At 41.7% G+C, this 15,077-nt stretch overlaps 1 protein-coding gene across 3 annotated transcripts in view; it reads left to right on the top strand.

Annotated features, from left to right (window-relative positions):
* The first annotated feature begins 4,861 nt into the window (after positions 1 to 4,861).
* The window catches only part of BTC (betacellulin), a 37,704-nt gene continuing 27,488 nt past the window's right edge, over positions 4,862 to 15,077 (top strand). For all 3 annotated transcript variants that reach the window (XR_012060656.1, XM_031689250.2, XM_006212536.4), the window contains exon 1: positions 4,862 to 5,211. Coding sequence is in view for 2 of the 3 variants with exons in the window: in XM_031689250.2 (XP_031545110.1) it covers positions 5,148 to 5,211 (64 nt within the window). In the remaining variant the exon portion in view is untranslated. The remainder of the gene's footprint in view (positions 5,212 to 15,077) is intronic.

The following is a 15,077-nucleotide window of genomic DNA, read 5'->3' as shown; positions in this document are numbered from 1 at the left end:
GATTCAAGTGTGTTGCACCATTGGCACAGAGTGATTGGTCATGCTCCTCTTTGATATTTTCATTATGAACATAAATGAAGTTCTGTGATCATGTTCTGAGAGTCATTTTCACATTTCTCAGCCTCTTCAGAGGCTGTTCTCACAGGTCTGTGATAGTCACCCTTGGCTGCATTCCAATATGTGACTTCCCCTCCAAATTTTATAAAATGTTTAACTGAAATTATCAATAATTACATAATTGGGTGTGTTTTTTAGAGCTTTCACCCTTTTTAGCTTCCCAAGTCCTACTAATATGCCTGTTTTTCTCTGAGATGCTTTTGAAAGCTTGTCTTCTTTCAGTTGATGCTACATAGTTGATTCCAGTCTTCCCCTCTGTGGCCATAACTAATTCTAGGGTCACACCATTATTTTTCTCTTCTGTTTTATTTTGCTTAACCTGATATCACCTCGTGAGTTAGAATTACATCCAGCGCAGCAATTCCTCCGTCTCTTCCTCTATATTTTGAAGAGATGCAACTTTTCAGGAAGTCAAGTGAAGAACTCATTAGATACACTGTTGTTCTCAAATAAGACTTTTAGCAGGTGTCTAGAGGATTGGCCTCACTCACTGCTACTATTTGAGCCACTAGAAGTCACAGGGAATGATTTCCCACTAAGTCACTGGATTTGAAGAGTGTGTCCAGGATTCAGAACTTGAGCATATGCAGCATAGCTCTGCCGACCATCAGCTACGTGGCTTTGGGCAACTTATTTAATTTCTGTGTTTTACTCCCCTCATTGTGAAATGAGAATAACAATAATACATAATTCACAATGTATTTGGTGAGCATTTAAAATATTAGTGTACATAAAGTGCTTAGAATGGTGCCTGTTAGACCCATAAGCATCAATAAGTGTTCATTGTAAATTTTGTTCTAGGAGAGGATTGATGAACTCACGTAGACTGAACTGAAAAAATTTCCTCCCCTACCCGTGAAAGAGGCCTATAGGGTATTGGGGAGGAGACAGGAACATTTACCTTGTCCACAGTAAGTTTCTTCACTGTGGGACAAAGGATGCTACAGGCAAAAAGTCCTCATATCAGATGTGTTCATTTGGGTAACATCAATACCTTCTAATACAATGGTGCAAGGTGGGTATTCAATATATATTTGGTGAACTAGAATGTAGGGACAAAAGAAGAAAAAAATTGAAGAGGGGACAATTTTGCCACTGTGTGGGTTAGGAAAATATTTTCTATTTGGCCAGTTGTTTGCAAGTCTTCCCACAATGTTACTTCTATTTCTCTATTCCTTACTCCTCCCTCAACATTTTTTTTTTGACCCCTGATGCATTCTACTGTGCTTCATAAGTCTGCTTTCCTGAGATTCCTATAGAGGTTTCTCCACCTCCTCTTCTAACAACTTCTTTCTAATCTTTTGTTCCAATAATTGCTACAATTGCACCAAATCTTGGGATAAATTTGAAGCTACCAAATGAAAGAAGGTCAGAGGGGTCTACGGGAGTACCAGAGGGAAAAACAGTGCCCAGGAATTTCATGGAATTTCAGGCTCACTGTTACTTTCCCATCAGAGCTTTGCTCAGTGCTCTATCCTTCCCTCCACTAGGACTATTAGTAAGAGAAGGTTAGTGAAGGAAACCAGTTCCTACTAGTTCTTCCTATGTAATCTATAAACAGACTTCAAAATAGTTGAACAACTATAATACACTGAATAATTTCCAATATGCCAGACTTTGCCTTAGAGATATATATCACTGGAAATCAAAAAAACTGTGCCAATCATTACTATCACATTTTGGAAATGAGAAAACTGAGGTTCAGAAAAATGAGTAATTTGTGATCCAGACATTCAGTGACGAGCTCCAATCCGAACAGACTAAACAACCTTCCAAACCAATTGTATGTAGTATTCCACTCTGTTGTTCCACCCAGAAGAGTGTCTTGCTGATGGGAAACTATGACCATGTAGAAAGGGATGGAGCCATTGTGGCAGGTGTATTAGGGAGGGATGTCTAGGGGCTGCCATGTTACAGCATCAAAATCATTAAGCGTCTTAGGTGCTTGCCTACTTAGTCCACAACTAGGGCCTACACACAAACCCAGATTAAGAAAAACATCGGAAGTATCTTTTTGAAGTATGTATGAATATGATCAAAGGAGAAGGTCGTAATGATGAGCTGAAACTGATAGATAAAATATTACAGAGAGGGTTATATTTAAGATTTATTAAACTTCTCTTAAACTGCCATTTAAAAAAGACAGCAAGTCAAACAGACTGAGGCATGCATATAAAAAAAACAATCCCTGAAAGACTGAAGAGGAAGGCATGATAAAGTAGGTAAAGAAAAATAAAGGAAAAATAATAACCCCCTTCCCTGAGACAAACTAGATTGTAAAGCAAAATCACCTGCATACAGCTTCTGAGCACTGAGTTCTTCACTCATGTACTACTGACTTTTAATAATCTATAATGCATAACGTTTATCACTACTATAAAACATTATATTCGCCATTCATATTTCTTTTTATTCATCTACCCTTATTCAATTAAATGCTGTTAATGAACACTAGGAAATCTTCCTTTACTGAATGCTTAAAAGTCATAATTTGGAGAATATGTGCTGATCTTGAATGGATATATTCCAGAATTTTCCTTTCTACCACCACATGTGTGTCTGTCCACATAGGTGTTGTGCCCCACAAGTAACCACAAACATATTTTGTCCTGCCCAGAGAAGGGGGGTGGAGTGTCCCTGCTGGAGGCTGCTTTGTGTGGGAAGAGGAAAGATTGATGCTTAAAGGCCTCCGAAGGCATCCACTTAAGCCTCATACCAGATTTGGAAGGGCTGGTTATACCAGCCTAAAGCTGGAACAGGAAAAATACCATTCAAGCAAACTCTGGCTTGGGGAGTCTGGGTATACAAGTTGTACCTTGTGACTCTGGTGTAGATTGGACCCGTTCTTATTTTAGTAACAGCTCAGGTTACAATCTAAAGCATGGAGACACACCTCAGTTACATGAATGAGTCCTCAAGAAGGTCAGTTCTTACCTCCTACTCTTCCAAAGGTAGTGGCTGGAACTCAGATTTACCTTCTCCTGTGGTGAATGAATTGGGAGAAACAGAAAGAAGAAGGGGGAGGAAGAGGAGGAGGAGAAGGAAGAGAAATAAGGAAGGAAGGCAGGAAGAAAAGAAGGAAGAAAGGAGGGCAGGCGAAGGAAAGCAAGAGGAAGAGAAAGATAGAAAAAAGTTGCTTGACCTTGACGAGATTGGAACTCTGGTGCCAGAAAATTTGGAAGGCATATTCTCTGGTGTACTTTTTACTTTTGGCAATGAATAAAGCCCTTAGGGAATGATATTAATTTATCTGGCCTACTTAATATATTAAAGTACACTATTTCAAACTCTAGCGGCCTGGAAAAGTTAATTGACCATTCGAGTGGCATGAATATCAAGTCCTGGCACTTTACAATATTCGACAAACACCTGGTATTGTTTGCCTAGGTTTGCTTTATTTTATATTAGGATCTATGAAGAAGGAAAATAAAATAATAAGGTTCTGTTGAGGATAGCAGGATGGTTGTTGGCTAGGGTACCATCTCAGAGTGAGAGTTGCCTTAGCAAAGGTCCTGATGCAGAGAGAAGGAGAGAGTATTAGAAAGAAAAAGGGAAGGATGGAGACTGAAAGGAGAGAGATGATGTCAAATCCACTGGTTTCTTTTTCTCTTGACCTTTTTACCTGAGATGCAGTAATCATCTATCCCACAGTCTTGGATTTCTCTCAGCCTCATGCTTGTCCTCTCTACCGATTCTTTTATGAGCTGACATGTGGGGGCTAGAATGGGATTCTGAAAATTAACCGATTTTTAGACCTCTGGATATACTGGTTGCCTAGGGCACTAAAATAATGTGAATTGGTTTTGAAATGAAATGTCACTTGTGGAAGAAAAGTGCATAATAATTTGTTTAATTTAAACAATGAGGTGGAAAGGGCAGACATCTGAACTGCATTTCTTACGTAAATGGATGTTTATCAGACTTCGGATGTTCTAGAAATACAACTTTTGTACTGAGGGGGCATGATTACACATACAGATCTCGCAAGAGGAATATAGATCAGCATGAAAACCGCTGTACCCTTTGGTTATTTTGGAGGCAAATATATGGGTCACGTAAGGTAAAACCAGTTGCTGCTTTCTCTCTTTAAAAGCTGTAAGGATGCCTTCGTGTTCCAGAAAATGCTTGGCGCAGAACCATCAGATCCCCCCTCTCCCTAAAGCGGAGATGTGATGGAGTAGAGATCCTGCTTGGCAGGCCACAAAATGCAAAAAGCATTCTCCTTGTTCTCAGAGATTTGACAAAGTAGAGGAGTTAAAAAAATAAATGAAAATACAATGAATAAACGAGTAAATGGAGAAATAAAAAAATGTAAGTGACATTTCTAAAATAGCTCCTGGTGAGCGCAAACTCCCAGATACTCAACAAATTATATATAGAAAAGAAAGGATTGTAGATTGTCAAATGCCTGAGGTTAACCACAGTGCGTGTTGGCTCTGGTCCCTCCAAGACAACAGCAGTTGGCTGAAATAAGGGAAGTTAGAATTCCAGCCCGGACGGGTCTCTGAGTCTTGCTCAGTGGGTTCCAGGAGTTCATAGCCGCCTTTCCCGAGCTCTGCCTGCAGGCCCCTTACCTCGGACCCCTCCGCGCGCACCCTCCTCCGCGCACTCACCACCTCCTCGACTCCCCAGGGACAGGGACAGGAACCAGCAGGTGCGACCCAGCAGGGGGAGTGGTGAGCTGGCCCGAGGGCAGCCCGAAAGTGTCCTGGAGCGTGGGTGTGGGTGTGGGGTAACTTGGGTGGGAACAACGTAGAGGCCACCACCACGAAGCCCTGCGCCTCTTCGGCGGGGTGTGTGCGGAAAGAGTGCGGATAAATAGGAGGCACCCTCCTCCCGGCGACATTCGCCTGGCCGGCCGGCCGCCCGCCCTGGGTGTTTGCCCGAGCGGTAGCCAGGGTGCCAGCGTGGGGAGTAGTTTCGTTTCCTGCTGGCTCCGGGATCCGTTTCCAGGCACCCCGTCCCGGGAAGAGGGCGCAGGAGGAGGCGGGAGACTTGTCTCGGGGCTGCCGGGCCCCGCAGCGGGGTTGATGGCCCGGGTCGCCCCGGGCAGCAGCGCCAGCAAATTGCCACTGCTTCTGGCCCTCGCCCTGGGTAAGTGGCTGCCCTGGACACTGGAGACCCAGGAGGAAAGTCTGGGGTGGAGTCGCGGGAGGGCGAATCTTTCTCACTGGCGGCTGGACCCGAGGGCGTCCCGGGGCTGGCAGGGGCGGGTCGGAGAACTGGACCTGCTGGGACGGCGTGGAGTTGAGGATCCGCAGTTAGGCACCCGGGGCTGCACCTGACGCTGCGGGCTTGGGCGCGGGGGCCGCACAGCACAGAAGGCCGGGGCGCAGGATGCGGGTGTCCTTCCGCCGTGGGGCGCCGTGCAGGCCCGCGAGGGGTGGTGGCAGGGAAGTCCTCCAAAGCGGGAGCCTGGGAGACTAAACAGAGAAGACACCCCGCGGACGACAGAGAAACGGGAACCCCTAGGCTTGAGATGCGGGCCTCGGGGAGTGCGGGGCAAGGGGGAGAACGATTTGCCTGATGTGTGCGCCCTGGGCGTGTGCTAGGGACAGGAGGGGGACCACCCCTGAGAGCCGAGAGCTGGCAGTGGCCTGAGAATGAATTATTACACCTATTTCTTGCTGGCGAAGTTGAGAGGAGCAGTAGGAGAAAAAAAGACTCAACTTCTGAGACCTGGATCTCCTGTCACTGATAGGGAAGAAAAGAGAGATGGCATATTTTACTGAGGGGTCTATTGATGAAACACGTAGATGCTTTACTTGGAGTATATTATTTCCTCTTTTAAGGAGAAACTGCGGAGAGAAAACTTCCTCCTCACTTTGAAGGTGAAACTTGGGCTGTTAGTTTAGGGACTGCTGGGTGTGGTCACCTGGTGTGAGGGAAAGGTGGCCAGTGGGAGGAGTGGCAGAGGCCACCGGAACCTGCTGGAGGCTCCCCTCACCTCCTTGCGAGTCTGCTGGCAGAGAGATGCAGGGGAAAGTCTGCAGCTGGAAGCAAGGCGCCCCTCACCCTCCAGTATGGGAAGGGAGCAGGAAGGTACTTAGGTGGGAAAATCCTACTACTTCAAGGCATCCTCTCTGCATTATGGCCATTTTGAAGAGAGGCGAACAGAGGGAAGGGAAACCGGCAGTATTTTGTAGTCCTAGCTGGAGTGAGTCATAGGGACACCTGGGCTTGGGGCATCGAGGTGGGAGGATGGGTGTTTCTAGCTGAAGGGTTTATGTGATGAAGACATTGCCTTCCAACCTGGGAAGGGCTTGGCTTTCTCTTATGGAGGAAAAAAGGTGAGATCTAAATGGAAACTTCCATTTAGCTATGTCCTAGGAATAAGAATGGTGTCTAAAGAGGTGTCGTGACCTTGGTTGGAAGTGGATCAGACTTGGATTGTAGATAGAGAGAAAGGACTGATTTACAAACCTTGCAGAGGAAGAGATCAGAAGCGATTTAGTGATGAGTGATGTGGAGCCCGAAGGGCAATGGGCCTGACAGTGAGGCCTAGAGATAGTGCTGGTGCTTTTGCCCTCATCGCTTGGATGAAGCCGGCATTCTCTTCCTTCACCTTATCTGGATTGCCCAACAGTCAGAGTACTTACTGAGAATCTGCTGCAGTCAGCAAGGCGCTAGATGCTATGGGGATGAGGGTGGGAATCTGGCTCAAGAGAGTCCTAAGATACGATTTCTGCCCTAAAAGATGTTATGTTGGACTTGGGAATGCAGGACTGACAGATCTGAAGCAATAAGAGAAAAAGTCATGAAAGCAGAGAAAAGAGAGCTCAACAGGGAGGAATGGAGCAGGGGGGAGACTGCCTGGAGGACCTGAGCGGGTAGGATTGAAACTTGGTAGGATTTGAAGCTGTAGGGAAAAGAGGGGGACAAGAGAGGGGAAAAACATTTAGTATGGGGTTAGTGATGTGGAAATAAGATTACTTTCCTAGAAAGACAGATAATCAGCCTTCCAGAAAGGAGAATTTGTGAGAGGCAGATAGATTATGAAGAGCCAAAAAAACTGACATGAGTCAATAAACAATTAAACATACAGTAACACAGGTCTGGAATACAGGAGTAATATAAAGCAAACAGTGATGTAAGGAGATATACCTGGCAGTGGTGTGCAGTGTGGGAGGAGGGGAGGGGCCAGGGGACCCGGCTGTCTCATAGGTATCATCTAGGCACGAGCGAATTCAGGCCTCGATTAGGGTGATGCGCCGGCTGAAATGTTATGGTAGAAACAACCCTTCCAGGTTGATGGGCATTCTTCCCTAAATACTATCGCATCGTGTTTTTTTTTTTCCCTCATAACTCATAAAAAAGGCAGAAATGAAAAAACAGAACTCTAATTCAGTGCTGTTGTAATTCAGGGTAACCTAGGTGTGCCATTGCCTCGTTGAATGTCTGGTTTAGGGAATTGGATTCAGTCTCTAGATCCCCTAAGAGCCTTACTCTTTGCAGGATGACAAAGGTTGTTGACACCAGTGTTTGTATTAAGTGGTCCTATTTCTCTCATATACACTTTACTTTTAAATCTCATCCCCAACTTAAGTCATATGTTATTTTGTTTACTTCTTGAAAAGAATGTGAGCCATGGTTGTGTGATGTTCTAGGGTGTGTGTGTGTGTGTGAGACACGGTGGAGTGCACCTTTAGAACTGGTGCTGGGCAGATGTGAGATCTGGTTCCAGCTCTACCATTCTGTGACTCTGAGATGAGTTACAACTTTCTGAGTATTGTTTTTCTCATTCGAAAAATCAGGGGGTTGCTTTGGATGAGATTAAGGTCCTTACCAACCTGACATTCTACTCATCTTTAACCAAAATTTCTATTGAGAATTTAAGAGAAAATCTTTTTACAATTATATTTAAGTTCCACTTACTTTGCAATGGATCTTTGTTTCATGTAACCTTTGCCATAACAGAGAGAACCATGGATGCTTGTTTCTTTGATAAACATGGGTAAAGAACCAATAACTTTAAGTGTTTCTTTTTTTTCATCTTGAAGAAATTGGATTCCCTTTTGATTCTGTTTTTAAATTTCTCCCTCTCATCCAATTGCTATAGGAGACTAAAGCTGAAACCATAGCCCATGAAAAAAGGAAAAAAAAGTTTCTTTTTTAAAAAATGAGTGAGTTTTAAGGTCAAAATATGTCCCCCTCCCCTTATAAAAATTGAAACCATTAATCTATGTAAGTTGGTTTTAAGTTCTTCTAGAGAATGTGAGTGTATTCATGATGTAATATCTAGCTTCCAAGTTGTAAAGTAGGTAGGTGGCAGCAAGTAAGATTCTCATTGTCCTAAGGAAGTGACCGAAGCCCCCTACACTGACGATTTTAGAACTTGCCTCTTCAGTTGTGCCCTTTGGCTTAGAATAGCATTGAGAGTTTTTTTCCTCTTCAAAATTCCCAGGTTTCACAGGCCACACTTGCCTATGAACAACTGTTACAAATCAAATTTTGCTATTGCTCCATTCTCAGTTGTTGTGTGGAAATTCTCAAATAATTCTGGAAGAAAGACCTCAATTTTGTAGGCAAGCTTTGTTGTGCCCACTGTGGTGGCCCTGCCATTGCTTGGCCTGCTAATATCTGTGCAGAAGCCAAAGATGCCTAGGACAGAGAGGACCTGTGTCTGTCCATGCCCCTGCACTGCCCCATCTCTGCTGTGACTGCTCACCCCAGTATCCCGTGCTCCTTAAATCCATGGAGAGCCCAGTCCAATCCAGGGAAAGCCTCATCTTGTTTTTTCCTCACCCTCTGATAGTAGTCAGTTCATGCCAGGACACCGGCATGAATGTCACTAGGAGGCTGGTGCAAGTGACAGAGAAACAGGCACCAAACTGCACCCTGAGCCACCCCTCTGATCCATGAAGCCTGCTTGTCACCTTCTCCGTTAAGATTAGTGTCTTGCCAGGAGGGTCCAAGTAAGCCAGAATCTGGGCTTAAGTCGTGATCCTGAAACACTTCCAACATTGCTAACAAACCCCTGGATTCACAAGGAATCCATATTCCAGTTGGTCAAGAATCCCCTAAAAGTAAAATTTAAGAGGAAAGCAATCTGATTAAAATGCTCTGCTTTGTGTTCCTAATGACTGCTAGTTTGCCCAGGCATAATTGTATCTTAAAAAAGGACCTACCAACTGATGGAAAAAATTTCCTTGCCTTTATTTTTCAAATTCCTGCTCCCACTAGTTACGAAATAGATAAAAATTCGCAAAAGAGTTGTATTTTAGCTGGTTTTGATAGCAAGGAACAAATGTAAGAAAATGACACTGCAAAAGCAAAATGCTTATCCACTTTCTAAAAAAAAAGTCTCTATAGATTCTTCTTCAACTGCTGATTCTGATTCTAGTTTTATGCAGTGCAAAGCTTTATAGCACTTGTCTGGCTTTGATACCAAACCCAGCATCATAAGGTGAATCAGAGAAAAGGCTGGCCTTTACTAGCAGACAAAAATAAAATATTTACAAGATAATATTAATATTTTAAATCTCATCAAAGTGGGGTTGTCTCATTTATTTTGGTTATATAAATAATTACCTTAACTGAAAAATAATAAAACTGCCCTTTTGAAAGAATGGATGATAAATACAATGGAAAATAACAAGTATTTTAGAAGAAATTTTTATGACAAAATAATTTTTTTCAGATATTCAAAAGCAGACAGCCATGCATAGATTTTAAGTTATCCCATAACAAATGTCCTGTAACATTGAGAAAATTACTTACTTTTCCTGTGCTGCATTCTCCCATCTACAGGATGATAATTATGATAGTACCCACCATAATGCTGAAAATATGAATGAATTTTTTAGCAGATTATAATTCCAGATCTAGCATAGTGCCTAACACACAATAAATCCTCAGTAAATATTTGTTCCAATACTAAGCCTATGGGTATTTTGTGAGATCAAATGGCATTATACAAAAGAAGACCAAGGCAAAACCATAGAGATAGAAAATAGAATGGCAGTTTCCAGGGACTTGGGGAGCAGGGAATGGGGAGTTATTGTTCACGGGTACAGAGTTTCAGTTTAGCAAGATGAAAAGAATTCTGGAGATAAGGTGTTTATGATTGTCCAACAATATGAATGTACTTAATATCACTGAACTGTACATTTAAAAGTGGTTAAGATGGTAAATTGTGTGTATATATATATATATATATATATATATATATATGACCACAATATATGTAATAGGGGAAAAAAAGAGGACTGAGAGGAGAGTGTTGGTGGCACCCACCTATGTGGTGTGGGAGTCAGAAAAACAACAGGTAGAATTGAATGAAAATGGAAGGACAAGTCAGGAATCCAAAGAGGGGTGGATTTTAGATGGAAGATTTGGGAAGGTCAACCGCATCAAATACTGTGAGATGGAGGAGGCTGTGGCTCAAGAGGAGGTCACTGGAGAGTGAGCTATGAGGAAATCATCTCTTGAAAGACCAGCCAGGAGGTTAATGGTAATTGATGAAGCCAAGTACACACCCACACACCCACACACCCACACTTGAAAGGATAGAGGTCTGGGTGCTGGGTAGAAAATAGAGAAAGTTTTGAGTATGAAAGACAATTGAAAATAGTTGGAAAGTTGACTCAGCTGAGGTTTCCTCTGTGTAGTTCAGAGTACACAACTTGCATGAATGAACTAAAGTTCCAAGAAGACAGCTTTCACCTTAATTTAGGAAATTTTTTCCCAATTAGAGCTTTGGAAAAGTGAAATCAGCTGTCTTGGGATGTGGTGGGCTTCCCATGCCTGGACATATTGGGGGTCTGGATGGCGTTTACAGGAAGCTTCTGTAGAGGTGATTCCTAGGTAAGGTAGTGGGTGGACCAAATGACCACCAACTGTTCTTATGTCTCTGTGAATGATAGGTGTTACTAAGTTACTTCAGTTTGGAAATATTTTGGAGGTTGGTAGAGAGCTTCAAGCTAAGAAACTGCCAGCTGACTTCTATGAGAAAAGGCAGGACATGTGGGGACTTTGGGAACCAATGGTAAAGAATTTTAAAAAAGGAAGTCACTTGAGCCTCCTTCTCCCCTCAATCCAAAGCTGTTCAGTGACCATGTCTTTTCATGAATAGAAATATCAAAGTTAACATCACCAGTAATGTCATGTAGATATCATGTTCTCCTCGTATGATGTGATGGCAGGATATCTTGGGATATAGTACTGACCCCATGCTCCAGGCTCAGTTTTTGCCTTAAAGACTCTGCACTCTTTATTTTACCATCTATTAGGATAATAATTATCACCTGGGATCCGGTAGTGAACGGGAAAAAACCCTGGCATAACAATAGTTGATAAGTTACATTGACAAAAATTTCAGATGTTGTTATTTCAGGAGACAGTTCTAACATTGCCATCTTATGGTAGGAAACTTCTGTGAGAAGATTCTCTACTCATTTTTAGATAAATGATAATTATCCTGTAATAAAGGGCAAGAATAACAAAATGTGATTTAGATGTGAGATGAAACTATGCACTTTCCATTTGTCTTTGCAAAAGTCTGAAGAAGGAAACACACCCCATTCTTTCTTACTGATTTCTACCCCACAGCATGCACCATTATTAAATACTTGAGTGTTTTTTTAGGTTAGTCAGATTCTTTATTTGGAATCTGTCTTTCAGGATGAGATGAACAGATGTTGCAAAGTTACAACTGGAAATATGTGGTGTGACTACTTCTTAATGAGTCTTATTTTCATAGGTCACACAAGAAAATCAATTGAATTATTTCACAGTCACACCACACATATCAAGGAAGCCCTTGTTTCTTAATCCTTCTTTGTATAATTCTTCACTCCAGCTTCACATCTTTACTCATCGTCTCCCCAGACACACTAAACGCATTTCTATGTCATTGCCTCTGACCCAGTTTAGTTTCTAGCTTCTTTTGTGAAAAATTTCCTTATAATTTCTTCAGCTTAACACATTGTCTCTTTTTGGAAATCCAATAGAATTTATTTTCTTTATATCTGGCAGCTATGATATTTCTGATATCTGCAAATGGTTTGATCAACAAAGTTGTAATGAATTAATGTTAAGTTGGGTTGACTTATCCTAACTCATTTTAAGGACCTAAGTTCTGGGGCTGTTTCTGGTTGGATCTGCATCTACTACCTATCTCCTTTTCTTTAGCTTTATTAAATTTTAGTGACTGTTTCCTCATGGGTCAGAGGCTGTGTTAGCTCTGGATCCAGAGGCCAGCTCCACTATTCCTCCTCATTTAGCACTCGGATCATCCTCCCTGACAACAAATCATTCTTTTTCCTTGGTTCCTTTGCTTCCTCTTTTTGAACTATTATGGAAATTCAGTGAGCCCAGAGCTTTTCATTTAAAGTGCTATAATGTCTGACTGTCAGATCTGGCCTTATCATAAAGGAATGAGTATCAAAAGGTCAAGTTTTGACAACTGATGATTTCTAAGAAACTCGCTCTAGGTTACTGTAGGGTTCCCATTCAATTTAGTCACTGTTGTCACAGGCTCAATAACGGTCACGGTAAAAAAAAAAAAAAAGTTGGTTTAGTGGCAATGGCATTATCGTGGTGTTGACAGCTTTCAGATATGGAAGTTAGTTTATGTATGACAGGTTGTTAAATTACTTCCCTCTCTGGGCTTCAAAGATAAAAGATGTGGAGTACTTTTATGAGTTAGAAAAGTGTTGTCCATCATTCTAAGCCCTTCTTAAAGACCAGGATATTGTTTATACCATTTGGAATAGAATTTTGTGCTGGAGTTTGTATTCTACTTTCCTGATTTTGGATGGACATAAACTATCTGTGAAGACTCCCTTAGTTTTTCTCTGCCCTTGTTTTGGCCTCCCCTCTCGGCTGTGAAAATCTAGAAGCTTATCTTTCAGTTTGATAAATTAGGCAGTTCTCCGGTTGTGTCATTTTAGAGACCTTAGAAAAATCCCTCCTTGTCCTGGAACAGGGCTTCCCCTGAGAGCTTCTGATGCCCCAGATCCTCACTGTGTTGGGACACAAGTTTGTACACTTCTTAAGAGCCCTTCAACTACCCCCTTTGTCTCTTGCTCAGCTTTCCACCCATACCAGGTTGCCCCTCTTTTTGGACCTAGATACAACACCATGTTCCAGGGCATGTATCCCAGCCTCTCACTCACCAAGGGCCCAGAGATCAGGGGAGGCAGCACCTAGTAGGATAAACTTAGTCCAATGGGAAATGGGTGATGAAAGTGACTGGGGCAGATAAATTCCTCCTTTCTTCTGTGGGCTACTAGAAGACGAAGTTCCTGTTTGAACCCTTCACATGGCTCATGGATTAGTGAACATGTCACTTGTTTCTGTGTCTGTGGTTCACTCCTGGGCTGCACCCAGCATGATGGGTGCACACGTTGCATTGTTTTGTCTCCTTCTCTGCTCCCTTTCCTTTCATCTCATTCTCAAGGCCTGGAGCTTGTATCTCCCCAATAAAGTGATAACCCCTTGATCTATATCTCAGGCTCTGCTATCCAGAAGACCCATGTTGAAGCACTTGATGCTAGAGTATTTCTGCTGAGTTAAGCAATTTGTCTCCCTGCAGGAGAGAATTGTATTGAAAGCAAATAAATCTAGAGAGGGAAATCTATTAAGGAATTCTGTTCTATTTGGGGTAAAACAGTAGGAGGATACTGGTTTACAGGAGGGGAAAAGACAACAATGAAAAAGATAGGAAAGGAGTTAACAAAAAAAGATGAAGAAAAACCTCAAAGTCAGTCCGTTTCACAGTTTTTGTCTCAGCCACCCACATGCACAATGTTAAACAGCATTTTCACCCCCTAATAATTTTTTTCAACTCAATGTTAGACATGTCTTCTCTTTAGAATTAGAAAAGACTTTTTGTGTATAGCATACACACTCAAGATTCAGATGGGGACCCTGACGTTCAGTGTTGAGTCACTTAATTATAATCACAAATCTGGTAATTAAAAGGTACATTCAAGATTCAATTCCAGCTCCATTTGACTCCACATCTATCCTTTTCCCATTATTCTATACTGCTTCCTTCTAATACAAATAAAGTTTCATGGATTTTGCTATGAAATATTCTTCCAATTTCTGTTTATATTCATAAGTAGATACATTCTCCTTTGACTTATAGTTGGAGAGTCTAATGGGAAACGGAATGTGGTTCAAATCCTGAAATAAGATTGATATGATATCATAGGAAATAACTGGATTTAGTAGACACAAGTAAAAGTTAGGATATCTAAGAAGATGTCCTAAGTAAGTTGTCGGAATACAGATGAATGGACATTTTGTGATAATGTTATATTTATTTTGAACATATAAAATGCACTTGGCTCTAAAAATGGAAAGTTCGGCTCAGAGATGAGGCAAATACAACATCTATGACTGTTTAGGTTGGTCACATTTGATCTTTTTAAGTAGTTGACCCAGCTGGTATAGGACTTACCTCAGCAGAAGTAGTAACTTTGAGACAGTAGTCATTCTCCTTGTCAAGCTATGTCTTTTTGAATGCTTGTATTGTTCCCAGTGAGTTCATTCCCCATGTTGACTGATGGGGATAACACTTTTAATACACTATATAATTTTTAACTTGAGAATCTCAAAGTGCGTAAAAGTAAGTGGAGCTTTGACTCACTAAAGCAGAATTTGGTTTCTTTTCCTTTTTGTCCTTAATTTTATGAATGGAATTGATACTTAAAAAAACAGCCCCAGAAATAGGGACTCAATTTCCAGTCACTTAGTAAATCCAACAAATCTAACATTATTTTGTTTTACTTTGTTTTTATTACTTGAATGCATCTGAGAATCCTGCAGGTCATGTGCAGCAGGGAAGCACAAATAATAGGTTGAATGAAAGACCAAGAAAACCAAAAGACTGTGAAATATTTGGATGACAGGTAAAATTCAACACAAGTGCAAAATAATTTTTAGGTGAAAATTAAAATGAAACAAACAGAACAAAAACGAAAAGAACAAAACAGCCATCAATACACTGC

This window comes from Vicugna pacos, chromosome 2 (genome assembly GCF_048564905.1).
Source record: "Vicugna pacos chromosome 2, VicPac4, whole genome shotgun sequence".
NCBI classification, from domain to species: Eukaryota; Metazoa; Chordata; class Mammalia; order Artiodactyla; family Camelidae; genus Vicugna; species Vicugna pacos.
Note: the sequence above shows the minus strand (reverse complement) of the source record. Positions and strands in the feature narration are given on the sequence as shown.